The sequence below is a fragment of the Haliaeetus leucocephalus genome, unplaced genomic scaffold, assembly GCF_000737465.1.
Source record: "Haliaeetus leucocephalus isolate CR32 unplaced genomic scaffold, Haliaeetus_leucocephalus-4.0 Scaffold92, whole genome shotgun sequence".
Lineage (NCBI taxonomy): Eukaryota > Metazoa > Chordata > Aves > Accipitriformes > Accipitridae > Haliaeetus > Haliaeetus leucocephalus.
The window spans coordinates 12,518,854-12,532,701 of NW_010972528.1; the positions used below are offsets into that span (position 1 = coordinate 12,518,854).

Below are 13,848 nucleotides of genomic sequence, written 5' to 3' on the forward strand. Positions count from 1 at the left end.
GCATCTATCTTTGTGCACTTGTTTGTCACCAAATTATGATACTGCATTACCTTATGCACATGAATTGATGCAACTAAATTGGCTGGATGTTCTTAAGCCCTGAGGGTGTAATGAGATTTTGTCTCTTTTGCCCATTTCTTTTTCTTTTCTTTTTCCAGAATAAGTCGTCTGTTTAATGGCACAGAGCCTATTGTCTTGGACAGTTTAAAACAACATTATTTCATTGATCGAGATGGTGAAATTTTCAGATATATATTAAGCTTCCTAAGGACATCTAAGCTACTGCTCCCAGATGACTTTAAGGTAAGGAAAGCTATAGTCTGCAATCTGTTTTTTCCTCCCATTCTGTCATTTGTTTTGTTGCAGGTTGGTTTGTGTGCTTGACCTAAACACACTTAACTAAATGTTGCTGTTTATTGTTAGGATTTTTAGTACTTGTGTATTACACCAGGGATGCTATTATTTAATAAATGGACCAATGGTTGTCATGGATACCATAAAAAGTTAAACGATGAAGCTTATGGCTAAATCAGTTTTTCTAAACTAATTGTATTTCCTCACATTTTTAGCTTATTTATCAGGGTATAACAACAATTAAGAAGCAACATCAGCAACTAGCACTTACCGGGTTTAATGCTCACAGTCTGAAAGAAATGTTTTAAATTTGATACTTCGAGGACTTAAATTGTATAAATCTTTTCTTGTTGGTATAAAAAAGAAACACCCTTAAACAAGCCCATGAGGATTTGTGTTAGATATAACCGATGCACATACTTTGATTTCAAGAAGTAATCTTTTACACAATTTATGAATGTCAAAATATTCTTGGGAGATGGAATTTACTGAGGGCTTTTTAAGGAGCAATACATGTTTCCCATGAAATAATGGCGCTTGGTTGTTGCTTTGCAAATCCTGATTGTTTAAACGCTCTCCTCCTAGTCTTGTTTATATGGCTTTGCACTTTCGAAACTTGCAACATGTCATCCTTATGTATGAAAATTAGAAGACAAAAGTGTCCAAACTGTAGATTACAAGATTCAACAAAAGCACTAACTCCAGGACGAAGCGATGAATAAATTGGGATGGCAACAGGGATCTGCTCAGTTAGAGGACGTGGAGCGTTGCTGGAGAGGAAAGTTCCCGCGCCGTGCAGTGGGATTTCACTTTGCATGTTGGACTAGGTAGGCAAGATAATTTGGCCAGTCATGACTGAGTCAGTCCAGATTTGTGGCTGCTGTGGTGGCTGTAGCTTTGGAGTACAGCTGATCCTTATGCTGCAGACAGCTCCTCAGCCATTCTTGCCAAAGTTATGAGTGTAATCGTATTTGACCCCGGCATAGCAGTGTTTAAAGTTAATGTTGAGCAGATGCACTGTGCAATGGGAGCACACATCTAGTTCCAAGGCAGGGAAAAGTTTTGGCATTCATGGGCAGGTTTGGAGCTCCAGCCTAGAAGGGCTGTCCTGAGCACTGGTCTTTCTGGGAAGCGGTGGGCAGGCTGGGGAGGCTGGCCTGCGGGTTGGGGTGCGGTGAAGCAGGGTGAGAGCCAGAGCACTGGATGCAAGAAAAGCTCATAACAGAGAAATGGGAGAAAACACTCAGGTAGGAGTAAAGACCAGACCAGTCCTGTGGATTGTAAGATGGATCAAGTAAAGGGGGGTGGATGGAGAAGCGGTACAGGTGAAATGCCAGAGAGATGCTTTAGCGGCAGCATTTTGGACAATCTAGTGGGACAGGAAGGCGTGAGAAGAGACGGTAGAAGAGATGTAGTTTGAGCTGATCATGGCCTCAACCAGCATCCAGATTTCAGAGGTGCTGTGAAACAAAACCAGCAGGATTTGGTAAGAGCCTGGAGGTTAGAGTGCTGGTGAATGCCAAGGACTTGTCTGCGCAGCGAGCCGCTGGCAGGGCTGGGAGAGACTCGGGAGAGCCGGCGCTGTGCCCAGGCTCAGTCCGTTGTTCCAGACCATCTCTTTGCATAGGGTTAACTGTATTCTATTTAGTTCCTCCCTGGGAGAGCTTTAGAGCAAACCCCAGGCTAATGAGGGCTCAAGAACAAAGCAAAGTATTGCTAGGTAGGGAGTAACTAAATAAAAATGCATAGAAGAATGCGCTGCAAAGCTATATTAAAACTGCATTGTAAACGGATTTGACTTCACAGAAATCGTGTAATTTTACCAGCATGATTAAAGTGACAGAAGACAATAATCAAAGGCAGCAAATGGAATCACTTGGTGTTTCTAAATGCAAAACTCTATTTAAGGTATAAAACCTGACAGGTTTTCCAGTGAGACTTGCATTAAATGTTCTTTATGTCAAACAAAGCATTATCAAGTGTTTTGAATATTTATTAGTTTTTACCCCTTAATTTAATCAAGCAGTTTATTAGCCTCAAGGTTTAGCCAAGTTGCTTTTCAACTTGAATTGCTGCTCAGATGGTTATTTTGGAAAGTTTGGAATGTTAGTACCGCACCAGCGTTATTGTGTTTGCTATTTAAGTGTTGTTTTCAGACTAAGTTAACACTGAAATGCAGAGAAAGTGGGGTATGTGTTCCTAGGCTAGTGATTCTTTATTATCAAGTCTGACTGGTGTGTTTACAGTGAATATTAATTACACTTCCAACTCCTAATAAGCCAGAACTTGAAAGTGTTTAGTATCTGACAGGTCTCCCTGCTGAAAGCAACACTCTAATAGTTCATGTAATTTTCCTGGGTTTGGGGGATTTTAAGCCACATGAAGTATGCTGAGAAATTACCGTGAGTTGTTTGGCTCGGTTCTCCTTTGCAGCCAGCCCGTGCTGAGCGAGGTGATGGCGGGCAGCCCGGAGCTGCTCACAGCTCCCTCTTCCTGCGCCGGTTCAGAGCCCTGCACGTGGGTCCACGACACCTTGAGCAACAAATGTCCTCGAGTCGAGCATGCAGCCAGAACCCCCCGGTCTGCCACGCTGCTGGGTTAGAGGGTGGCTGGCACAGGAGCTGCCCCTCCTCTTCAGTCCAAATATTCTCTGCCTTGATCTCCCCCTGCCATCAGAGGTGTTTCTCCAGGGCAGTTATGGGCAGCATCTGTCCCCATCACTGCCAATACATGACTTCATGCAAAACCAGGACCCGTTGTACCTACTTATTTGAGACTCACTCCCTGCTTCGAGATTGTCAAACAAAAATAGACATGGGCAATGTGTGTATTATTACTCCATCTTAAGGGGGGAAGAAGCACAAATGCACAGGACGTCTGAGTTTCGTATGGATTATAGCGGTCACCTGTAGCACCAGAACCACAAGGCTGACATGCTAATTTATTAATATAATTTTAAAATTAGTTTGCTTTCATCTGATTTTAAATGCTCTCAGACTGACCTTAGCAAATGGCACAGTTGTCATTGTAGAAGTGAGCAACTTTCTCTCGTAGCCAGGAGTCAGATCTTCACAGCGCTAAAATATAAAGCAAACGTTGAGTCAGAATGACAGTTTGTTGTTTCACGTAACAAAGAATAAAAAGTGAAAAATGGGCAGAAAGAGCCATTTCAGCCTGTTCAGGAGTCAACGCTAGGTACAAAAATAAAGGGCCTCTTTAGTACTGAGAGAACAGCATCAGGTTCACAGGAGACCTGGTTTTGCAGTTTCTGTTGGCTGTCTCTGCCTGTAGTTAGCAGATCTTTACTGACCCACTGGCACTCATGTCAAAACAGTAGCACAACTGGCATTGCGGTCACACTTCCCATCTTGTCCCCAGGAAGATGTCACCCTTGTCAGAGGTGACTGCAGAAGTTAGCCAATGTGAAATCCACCAGAAAAGAAGCTTTTCTACCAAATAATGAGCAGAAAATTATTTTGTGAAAGGCAAAAAGCTGCATCTTTGAAAGATCTGTTTACCTTTCCCACAAGATCTAAGTGTTGTCCAGAAGTTGTGGATGGAGAAAGGCTGTGTGCATCCCACCTGGCTATCTGCTCCCTTTTCCAGGTGACCTGACAGGACTTCCCCACTAGTTCCTACAACAGCCATAAGAAGTTGAAGGCTCATGGTAGCTCATGAAGGCTTTTTGTGATACTTTACAGCAAAAACAGAGGCTGGGCTGTCCATCTCCCCTTTCAGTTTAGCAAGGAATACCCTGCTTATATATAAGCAAGGACCTTGGCTGGCGGGAATCACCTTCTGAGTAGAGTCATTTTCCTTGGCTAAACACAAGCAGCTCCTTTAGCTACCATACACAGTGCTTGACTCTGGGCTGTGCTGCCACAAGGGACACTGCTGTTAAGAAGCTGGGAAGGTAGGGAGATAATCCTTAGAAGAAATGGGAGGTACATCACAAGTCCTGCAGGACAAGGAACTCCCAGACACTGCACAAAATCTGCTGTGGGATGCTGCCTGCTGCTCAGCAACACTGCGCTGATGCCAGGCCTGGAGCCTCTGTGAGAGAGGGTGAAGTATCTGTATCCATTTATCACCTTACGCCTGGGACAGAAGCTGTACCAGGCTGCTCTGAGGCTGAGTTTCAATGAAACTGCGTGTACTTGGCCACTGTGATAAGCAGTTAACACCCTGTAGCTACTCCTGTGCCTGTTCCAGTGAAATGTGCCTCTTCTGTATAGGTCTAGGAAGATTCGTGTCTGCGTCTGCCTTTGGTAACTTATCAAAATGAGCAGCATGGAAATGTTTTCTCGCAGCTCCTGTGGCACCTCCCTGGCAAGGTCCCTTGTGGGTTGAATTCTTCTACTTCATATTTCATGTTAAACTTTTGCAAATCGTCAGGGTAGGATTTTATATCTACAGTGCAAGGGTGGAAATATCAATGTCAGCATTACCTGGGCATCCTGTGTAGACAATCCAGAGCTGGGCATCACTTCCAGTCCAGTCACAGATGCACAATACTCCAAACAGTGCATAAAACCTGAACGAGAAGATTGTGTACTTAGCGGTGTGTTGAGTCCCTTACCCTGCCCAAGCACAGGCTTAGGGAACTGGACCCCCACACTGTGAGCCATTCAGTCTTTGTTTCTGGTTTTGCAAAATCCTCTTCCCTCCCTAAATACATTCTCAGATTCCTTAGCAGTGTCCAAGTCACTCAGTGCAGAAATGCCAGATGCCCCTTTACAGGGCGGTGGGGCAGGCTGTGCTGGTGGTGGCTGGTCCGGGGCAGCGTGCAGTATGTGGAATGGGGCATCACGGAAGGTGTCCCTTCCCAGCGCTGTCCTAAATGAATTTTCTCTTGCTTAGCAGAAGACACTTTTTTACCCCCCATACTTGTTACAGCGCAACAAATTCCCTTTACTGCCACTGCCCGATAATAGGTGCCCAGACTCCCTAACGAACGCCACACATGCATGTTGCCTCTTCGCACCAGCACGCCTCAGATTCCCGGCTTCTGTTACAAACCCCCTCTTCCAGGTGCAGAACCCTCTCCAGCATATTTGTGCTCAATCCAAGTATGGAGTGGACATGGAGATGAGAGTCTTATTTTAGAAACTAACCCAAACACCAAAACTCAGGCAGTTACGAGCAGGTGCACACTTTGTCCCGCAGACCACGCGATCCTGGTTCTCTTTGCTTTATGGCATTACCGTTTTGGCCCAGGGGTGCTGGACCTTTGAACTCCTGTGATTCGGGATACTGTCGGCCTGGTCCAAAGCCCAGTCCAAAGCTCAGTGAAGTCAGTCGAAAAGGCTCTCATGAATGTAATTGGCTTTGCCTTGGAGCACTGTACCTCTCCCTACTTTCAGAAATGGAGGACTGGGTTTTATATTGCTGTACCACCTCTTCTAGGTTTTACTGTTGAGTTTTCTTAGCACATATTCACTTGATGGACCTTACAAATAATACGTTATTTTATAGTTACCGTGAACACAGATATTCTAAAGCTAGTTTTTCAGGACCTACTGAAAACAGCAGGAGACTTTCCATTGCCTTCAGTAAGCACTGGATGCTCCTGTTCACTTTACAGCATTACATTTTTCCTCAGCATTGCATGTTGTCCTTTGCTCAAAAAAGAGATACATGGGACCAGCAGATGCCCAGTGAACATTTGACGGGCCCCTGCGCACACCTCTGTAATGAACAGTTAGGTGGCGGACTGTGTTGCTCCAGTGTCCCGCACAAAAAAAGACTGCAGAAAGTTTGGGGCAGGGGTTGTTTTTTAATTCAGGCCGCTAATCCCTGTAGGTTTAAACCGATCCCATGCTCAGTAACCAGGGAGCTTCACCGGTGGACAGAGAAAAGCAGTAATGGTTCAGCAGAGAGTGCTGATTTTGGGGAGGGGGGGAAAATACGTTCCATCAGGGGATGAGGCTTTGGGGCTGATGCTGTCTTACCCAAGACCAGGTAACACTGCCAGTCTCCACGCCTCTTCATCTGGCCTGTTCCCAACTCCAGTTATTTGCAGCATGCTTTCTATATGATTTCTTCTTTAATCTTCCTGTTGTTTTTCATCTTCCAGCTACTTCCCGTGAGTGTGTTTGTTGCCCTCATTTCTTCCCGCTTCCTCTTATCACTCTTTCCTCTCTGCGCCTTCTCGGGTCCTTTTTTCTCCCTTAGTGGTGTGCGTATTGTCCCAGCCTTAACAGACATCAAAGAGCTGTAAAGGATCGGATGTCCCTTTTGTAACGTGATAACCTTGCCAGTGTCACTGTGAATATTCATACATCTCCAGGCTGTAGGCAGCCCTGGGGTGAAGGAGCACCTCTCCACTACCCGTGGTGGGTCTGTGGTGCCAAATTTGAACAGAGCTAACTGCTTTGGTTCAATAATATCCTGCAGCAGCAGATTTTACAGGTTAATTCTGAGCTGCTATGAAAAGTCGCACCTTTTTGTGCTGCACATTCCTTGGCCTTTGATTCCCCCTCTTCCCCGAGTCCTGGAGCAGCAAGCAGCGCTGCCGTTATTTTTCATGTAATTTTGGTGCCCATTTCTCGATTACTTCTTGTCATGCCCTTCTTTCCAGTCCAAATGATTCCAGTCATTTCACTCTTGTGATTTTTCATTTCATTTCATCGCAGTGGTGGAGAACTGGCCTTGATGCCCAGGTTTGACCTACAGCATACTCCACTAAAGTCACGTAGCATACCTATGGTGCAGCATTTCCATCCGTAAACAGGTGTAAGAGCCAGGAAAGCAAACGTCTTTGCAGAGAGGAGCTGGTGCTGTGCTCTTGTTGCTCCTCTTCCCTTCAGGAGGCTGAAGGAGGCAGTGGGGCCAGTGTAATAAGCAAACTGCCCGCCCGGTGCTTTGCCCTCTCTTTCTTCTCTGGCTTGGTCTGGTGGGCACTGCTGCCTCCTGAGGTCTGGGGGGCTGCTGACGCCCTTTGTCTCAACATACTCTCATGCGTTTAAGCTGAGGTGGGAAGATCTGTCGGAAATCTGATGAAAAGTTATTAGTGAGGATGCGCAGAAGACATCTCAATCAGTGAACTGGGAATTGGATCAGATTGGGAATTTGAATTGCCCAAAGCCCAAGTGAGGTGATGGACAAATGTCTGGGAAGAACCGTTTTTTTTAGGTTGTTGGAGTGCACAGCTGAGCTCCCAGCCAGTGGGGTGGTCACTACCTCCATATAATTTACCAGGCTCCAAAGTACACTTTAAATACATGAATAATCATGAAACGCAGGGAGCAGCTGAGCTGCTGGAGCTGAATTTCAGACTCAGCGAAGACAGGTGAGAAGTGAAGCTGAACTGACATCTCCGTCTCGTAACATGTGTGCGAGAGGTGACAGCGAAGGCCGAGATCTTCTGTTGTTAAGATCAGAAGTGAATATCTGAGGCCCAGAGTGAAGATTAGGGCTCAGGACATCTCCTCTTACATCAGCAGGCTTTGCTTATTGCAACCAGTTATTTTGATTTCTTAATCCAAAAGTAAAGCCTTCTGGCACTGAGCTTGTGGGATAATAAATGAAAGAATAATTCAGTGCAATGGGAACTTCACAGTCAGCTCAAATAGATTCAGCACTAACACGGTGTGGTTTTCTGTGTAGGTGTAAGACGAAGACAAAGTATGTGGATACCTGTTGCCTTTGCACTCTTGCTGACAATACATAAGCCTAAGTAGGTCAAACAGGAACAATACTCATTTTTAAAAGAGAACTACAAGCATTTCTAGTTTCTCTCTCTCCCTCTCTTTTTTTTTTTTTTTCCCAGGACTTTAATCTTTTATATGAAGAAGCAAAGTATTACCAGCTGCAGCCAATGATTAAGGAACTTGAGCGATGGAAACAAGAGAAAGAACAAAGGAAACATTTCCAGCCTTGTGACTGCTTGGTTGTAAGAGTGACTCCAGATCTGGGGGAAAGAATTGCATTGAGCGGGGAGAAAGCTTTAATAGAAGAGATCTTCCCGGAGACTGGGGACGTCATGTGTAACTCCGTAAACGCAGGCTGGAACCAGGACCCTACCCATGTTATTAGGTTTCCTTTGAATGGATACTGCCGGTTGAATTCAGTGCAGGTAATGGCCTTTTGGTGCTGGCTCATCTGTTTGCTGGGGTGTTTTTTTATTATTTCTTGTTCAATTATATGCAAATTATTTGCTTCTGCCCAATTACCTTCAGTGCTTATACTGCAAGGAGACATTTTCTGCCTGGTGAGATCACAGTCTTTCAGGTTTTCCTAAGTCTAAGCAGAAAAATAGATTTAGATTTTGTGTATGTTAGTGCCATGCTGGTCTCATAATGGTGTTATACTGATAAATGCTAATTTTTTCATCAATGTATAGCCCGCAGCAGTTTTTTTTTCCTCCAAAGTGCCCCCAGGAAGAAAGAGAGAGTTCCAAAAACTACAAAAAAAAATCTCCACACCATTTTATAGAAAATGCAACAATGTGTAAATGCATAATTTATGTCTCACTCATAATTAAATGATGGTGCCTGCGGGATGGACTTAAAAAAATTGATCTCTGCACTTTTTTTTTTTCAAAAGGATGTTCTATAAAAATTGCCCAGAGTATTTTAAACAAAATGTATTTCATTTTATTCTCAGAGTTTTGACATTAGGTTTAAAATTAAACATATGAAACAAAAGAAGGTAACTGGACAGATAGGTGGATGGTAGCGGAAATAAATATGTGGCTTGTGTTTAGGCAGCAGCCTTATGGGCAAGAAATGCCATTTCACAAGGGATCACCGCCACTGCGGCCAGAGCTTTGGTGTTGTAGCTGTCCTTGGGCTGCGGAGAAGGACCAGTGTTGATGATGCTGTTAACTTGGGCCTTAATTAACAAGGGCAAAACAGAGCTCTTGGTTTTTGCACGTATGCCTTTAAAATATGCTGCAAATACTTGTATTATGGAAAGTAAAATCAACCTATAGGGAAATATTTCCAAAGTTACCGTCCCCTGCAGACGGGCTGTGGCTGTGGGAACCGGGAACTGCAGAACTGGGCTGTGGGAAATGCTTTACTGGTCTTGATAAACTTCCCTGTGGGAAGATACCCACAGAAGAGCTGGCCCATTGGACAGGCTGGCCAGACAGGTTGGGGAGGGAGGCTTAATAGCAGGGGAGCGCGAGGACCCGGAGCCCTTGCTTACCTGTGTTGTTACTACACAGCAAGCTGAGGTGTCCTCCATCTCCCAAGCTGCCAGTTAACAATGTTTTCGGGAGACCTGCAGTTACCAGAATATGTAAAGGTGGATGGAGTCGTTTTAACAACCTGCATTTGACACTGACGCTTCCCGCCTTGGGGCAGCATTGCCTGGTGCACCGTGCACTAACAGACACTTTTGTCTGAAACCATTCTAAACCCAGCTATTTTTGGTGATTTTTGGTTCAAGACTCCCAAGTGGTTCATTTGGTTGAACTTTAACAGTCCGATGCCTGTAGTTATTTTTGCACAGTCCTTAGCAATTTCACGTTTGGCAAGGTTTGGAGTGGGCTGCCCCAAAAATAGAAGGCTGGAGGTGGGTTGGAGGCAGATCCGTTTGCTGGCAGTGGGAACAGTGCTGAATTCATCACTGCACTGGGTGGAGAAGGGAGCAGCTGCAGTTTAGCTAAGGTAAGTGGATAGGGAAGCGTGTTTGTGCCTCAGCCACCCTGTCCATGTGATACAGTTAGATGCATGCAAAAATTAGAATAACTGAAACAACAAAGGGTCACTGCAAGCCACTGACGGGCTCAGCACTGCAAGCAGCCCTCAAAGCGCTGAATGCCCACGTGGCTTAGCAGTTGGCTCTGTTTTATCCAAAGTGGCGTACTGGTAGGAAACGTGTGCTTGTAGTAAAAGCTGAATGCTAATTATTGTTATTATTTGAATGTGTTTTGAATTCTGTCAAAATTCAGACAGAATCAAAGAGTCTCTTCGCAAGTTTGTGTTGCGAAAAAAAATTTGTGTCAAAGAGTCTACAGTATAAATAATATTATTAAATTACATCATTTTACTAAATTACATCATTTTACTATATAATTAATAGAAAGTCTTCTCAAACACTTTCTGGAAAATGATGCATTTCTGAGACCAAAGGCTGATGAAATCAGCAGCTAATTATCATTGGCTCTCATGGACTCTGGTCAGCGCATAGGCGCTGCCCTTCCCCTTCCAGGATTTTTTGGCAAAGCAATATTAAATCAGAAGTTGGAAGTACAGTGAAGCAAATGCACAGACCTAAGGGAGATGTGTTAGGAGGGGTAGTGGTTGGAAGAGCAGAATCATTTCCAAAGAATCTCAGAGTGACGCAGTAAGTCTGCCTGCTGTTTGCTGAGATACATCACTTTTGTCTCCCTATGCCCTACTTAATATATTTGGTAGCATAATTGCAGTATTTATAAATTCTTTGGATCTTTGGAAAATATTTTCATTAAATGTTTTGTGTCAAGAACTGTGCATATAAAACAAAGAATGTCAACAGTAGGTAGTGGTAGCCAAAAAAATACAGTAGCTCTTAATTTAACCCCCATTTGTAATTACATACAGGTATAGAGTTTTCCTAAGACTGACACTGTTTTTTCAACTCCTCGCAACAGGTTCTGGTGAGATACATGAGCTTACCTTAGAGAAAATTCTGTGATGCTTGTATATGTTGAACATTGAGTCTTCATAATTAAGAATGTATTTGTTATTATTCTGCAGAATTTAAATGAAATGCAATAAGTGAAAGTATCGTGTTTCTATTTAGAAAACCTTCCAACAAAATCAGATGTGCTCAGAATACTGGAAGACAGAGTATATTAAATCCTAGCACAAACCTTCTATTTAATATTGTGTGTGTGTCTCCCTATAGGTAGGAGAATCACAGCTGATACTTTCTTTTTGGCATATTCTCTTTGGAGATTTACAGGAAGGTAGCTCTGATGTGATTCAGAGACGCTTACTGGTTTCCCTCTGTCTGTATCTTACCTGCAGAAAAAGTAATGCACGTAAAGCCAAATTCACTAAATGGCATTTAAATCTCTTCATGTTCAACATGCTGTTTAGTCTTGTGCACACACCAGTGCATACAAACCAGTGCTCAGCACACACGGAAGCAGCCTTTAGGAGCCTTTCTCCGTTAGACCTAAGCTCAACCTCATCCAAGTTACACTTAAAACTCTGCAATATTTAAACATTCTCTGCATTGTTTACAGGATTTGGCCTGTTTTGTTTCTTGCTGAGAAAATTGATGATACCAAGATTTTTAACACTAGATTATAGCCTGCAGTCTAGTCCTTCGAGCACGTAGGTAGCAAAAATGAATCGCTTTGTTCTGCGTGTGGTGCTCTAAGGTGTAATGTCTACCTGGATTGTGTGTTTGCAGAGAGCTGGCTTGGTAAAGAAAAGTCTTATGTTAACACGCAGCCTTCCATAGCTTTGGACCGAGGCAAGCCAAGGGCACCGCCGTGCTTGTTTTGTCTTACAAGCAAATTGATTTTAAAAGTTTTTAGCAAGGATTTTGAAGTCACGTCTCTCTCTGAAATCTTACCTGTCAATCCTCTGTTTCGCTATCCAGTTAAATGGAAGAAGCCTGCTTTCCTGTGGCTGGGTTGCTTCTCATCTTCATCTTGCCAGGTCTAGAAACAGGGATACACAATACAGTCAAAATACACTCCAGCCTGTGAAACAGCAGTCTGATGATGTCTTATTCCTCCTTCCCTCTCAAACTCTGCCGCCTTCTTTAAGCAGGAACAAGTGTTAGTGTCTGTACCCCATTTCTGTCCTACAGGCTGCATACAGCCCGGACAAATAAGAGAGCTGCAAGCTTTCTCTCTCTCTTTTAAATGTATTTTGATAACCCACTCTCCTGCCCCTTCTTTTAATCTCTCCAGGTTCATTTTTCTTCCATACACTGGAGTGCTTTTTTGATCTTTCAGTTCTACAACTTTCTTACAGTATAAAGTACATACAAATCAGGACAAAAGTCAGTGAGATTTGGCAGATGCGACCTTCTGAGACCGTAGGTCCCCATCTCCCAAGGTCAGGCAGAGCACCTCAGGCAAGTTGATTTTCAGCAGATTCGGCAGGGCTTAGGCAAAGCTGTGCTAGAGCAGCTCCTTTCCTCTGCCTGTCCTTAGCAGCCAGGGTAGCAAGTACAAGGTTTTAGTTACCACTGAAACCCCAAACCATGGATTGAAAAGCAGATGGGTAACACAGGCGACCTCAAAGGAGGGTTCCCACGGATTAAAACCAGCAAATGCCGCTGTCATGGTTTGCATTGTGCTACGATACCACCTCGGATACAGTTATTCTTTTGAAATCAGTTACCCTTACTAAAGGCTCCAAACTGATGTTTCTGGAGAAGGCAAAGCCAGGCAAAAGAAATGGTGCACTAAGAAACGCACGGTGGCCTCACATGGGTCTGTGTGCGAGGGCAGCGGTCTGGTGCGCGGATCTTTAACATAGTCAGCTTAGGCCTTGAAACGTCAGACTTTTAAGTACTACTGCAGTAGGTGTAACTGCTGAAGTGCTCGCAGGGCTAGTAAAACCAAAAAAAAGAAATAAAATTCTTTCTATAACATAAACCTGTGAAAGCGTACGAGTTGACTCCATCTGCAGGGTGTATTGCTTAGACACTTCTCTAGGTTGAGTGAGCAAGTTTTTAAATAGCTTAGTCCCTGTCGTGGGCGGCAGACGGCTGTCAGATGGGGATGCTGGTGTTACCAAGTTCATCAGGTTTAGTAAATCATCAGGTTCACTTCCCAGCGCAGTAGGCCCGTGTGCTGGCTGTATCAAAGGATACGCTACCTTGGGTGAGACTGTTACAGAACAGTACAGGCTGCTCCCCTTGATGGCATTTCTCAGTAGAGAAAACCACAGGAACCGTTTCTGCAGGCTGCTGCCCTGGACTCAGGACAGTCACCAGTGGGAGGGAGGCAGCACAGCATCTCCTCCGGTGGATCTGGCATCCACGCTCACCTAACGCTGAGAAAAGTCTGCGTGCGTCCTGCTCTGCTGGGAAACTGTATATCAACATGCTCACGCGTGTGAAAACACGGCCCCGATCGTATTGCCAAGATCAGTATATCCTAGGGTAATGTGCTGTGTGACAGTCTCAGAAATTAAAGTTGCCTCTGGGCTCCTTATATTCATGCATCTAAATTGCACCAACTTTTCTTTAGAAGGAGAAAGAGAAAATACATATTTGGGCAATACAAATTAACCTCTTTCTTGGGCCAGAACATTTCCCTATTGTCCGCATCTTGGCTCCGCATCCCGTCTCTGCCATGCTTTGCTAAAAGCAGCACTCCCTTCCAGTGAGGGAAAATCACAGCTGCGATTTCTGTGAAGATCTGGTGGAAGTGTCATTCAGACTCCTAATACATTTTCATCTGCCAAGGAAGACCTGAGAAATGTTTTCAGCCCCTTTCTGTAAGACTGTTCATATTACTAATGAATAATGGGCACTTTTTATTATGGCTTAAACCCGATGTTGCTTTCTATAAGCAGTAAGAGATAGCATCAA

At 44.2% G+C, this 13,848-nt stretch overlaps 1 protein-coding gene across 3 annotated transcripts in view; it reads left to right on the plus strand.

The window, feature by feature from the left end:
- The window catches only part of KCTD15 (potassium channel tetramerization domain containing 15), a 42,775-nt gene that overhangs the window by 27,858 nt on the left and 1,069 nt on the right, over positions 1 to 13,848 (plus strand). For all 3 annotated transcript variants that reach the window (XM_010585124.1, XM_010585125.1, XM_010585123.1), the window contains 2 exons: positions 159 to 303; positions 8,126 to 8,431. In XM_010585124.1, the coding sequence (XP_010583426.1) occupies positions 159 to 303; positions 8,126 to 8,431 (451 nt within the window). The remainder of the gene's footprint in view (positions 1 to 158; positions 304 to 8,125; positions 8,432 to 13,848) is intronic.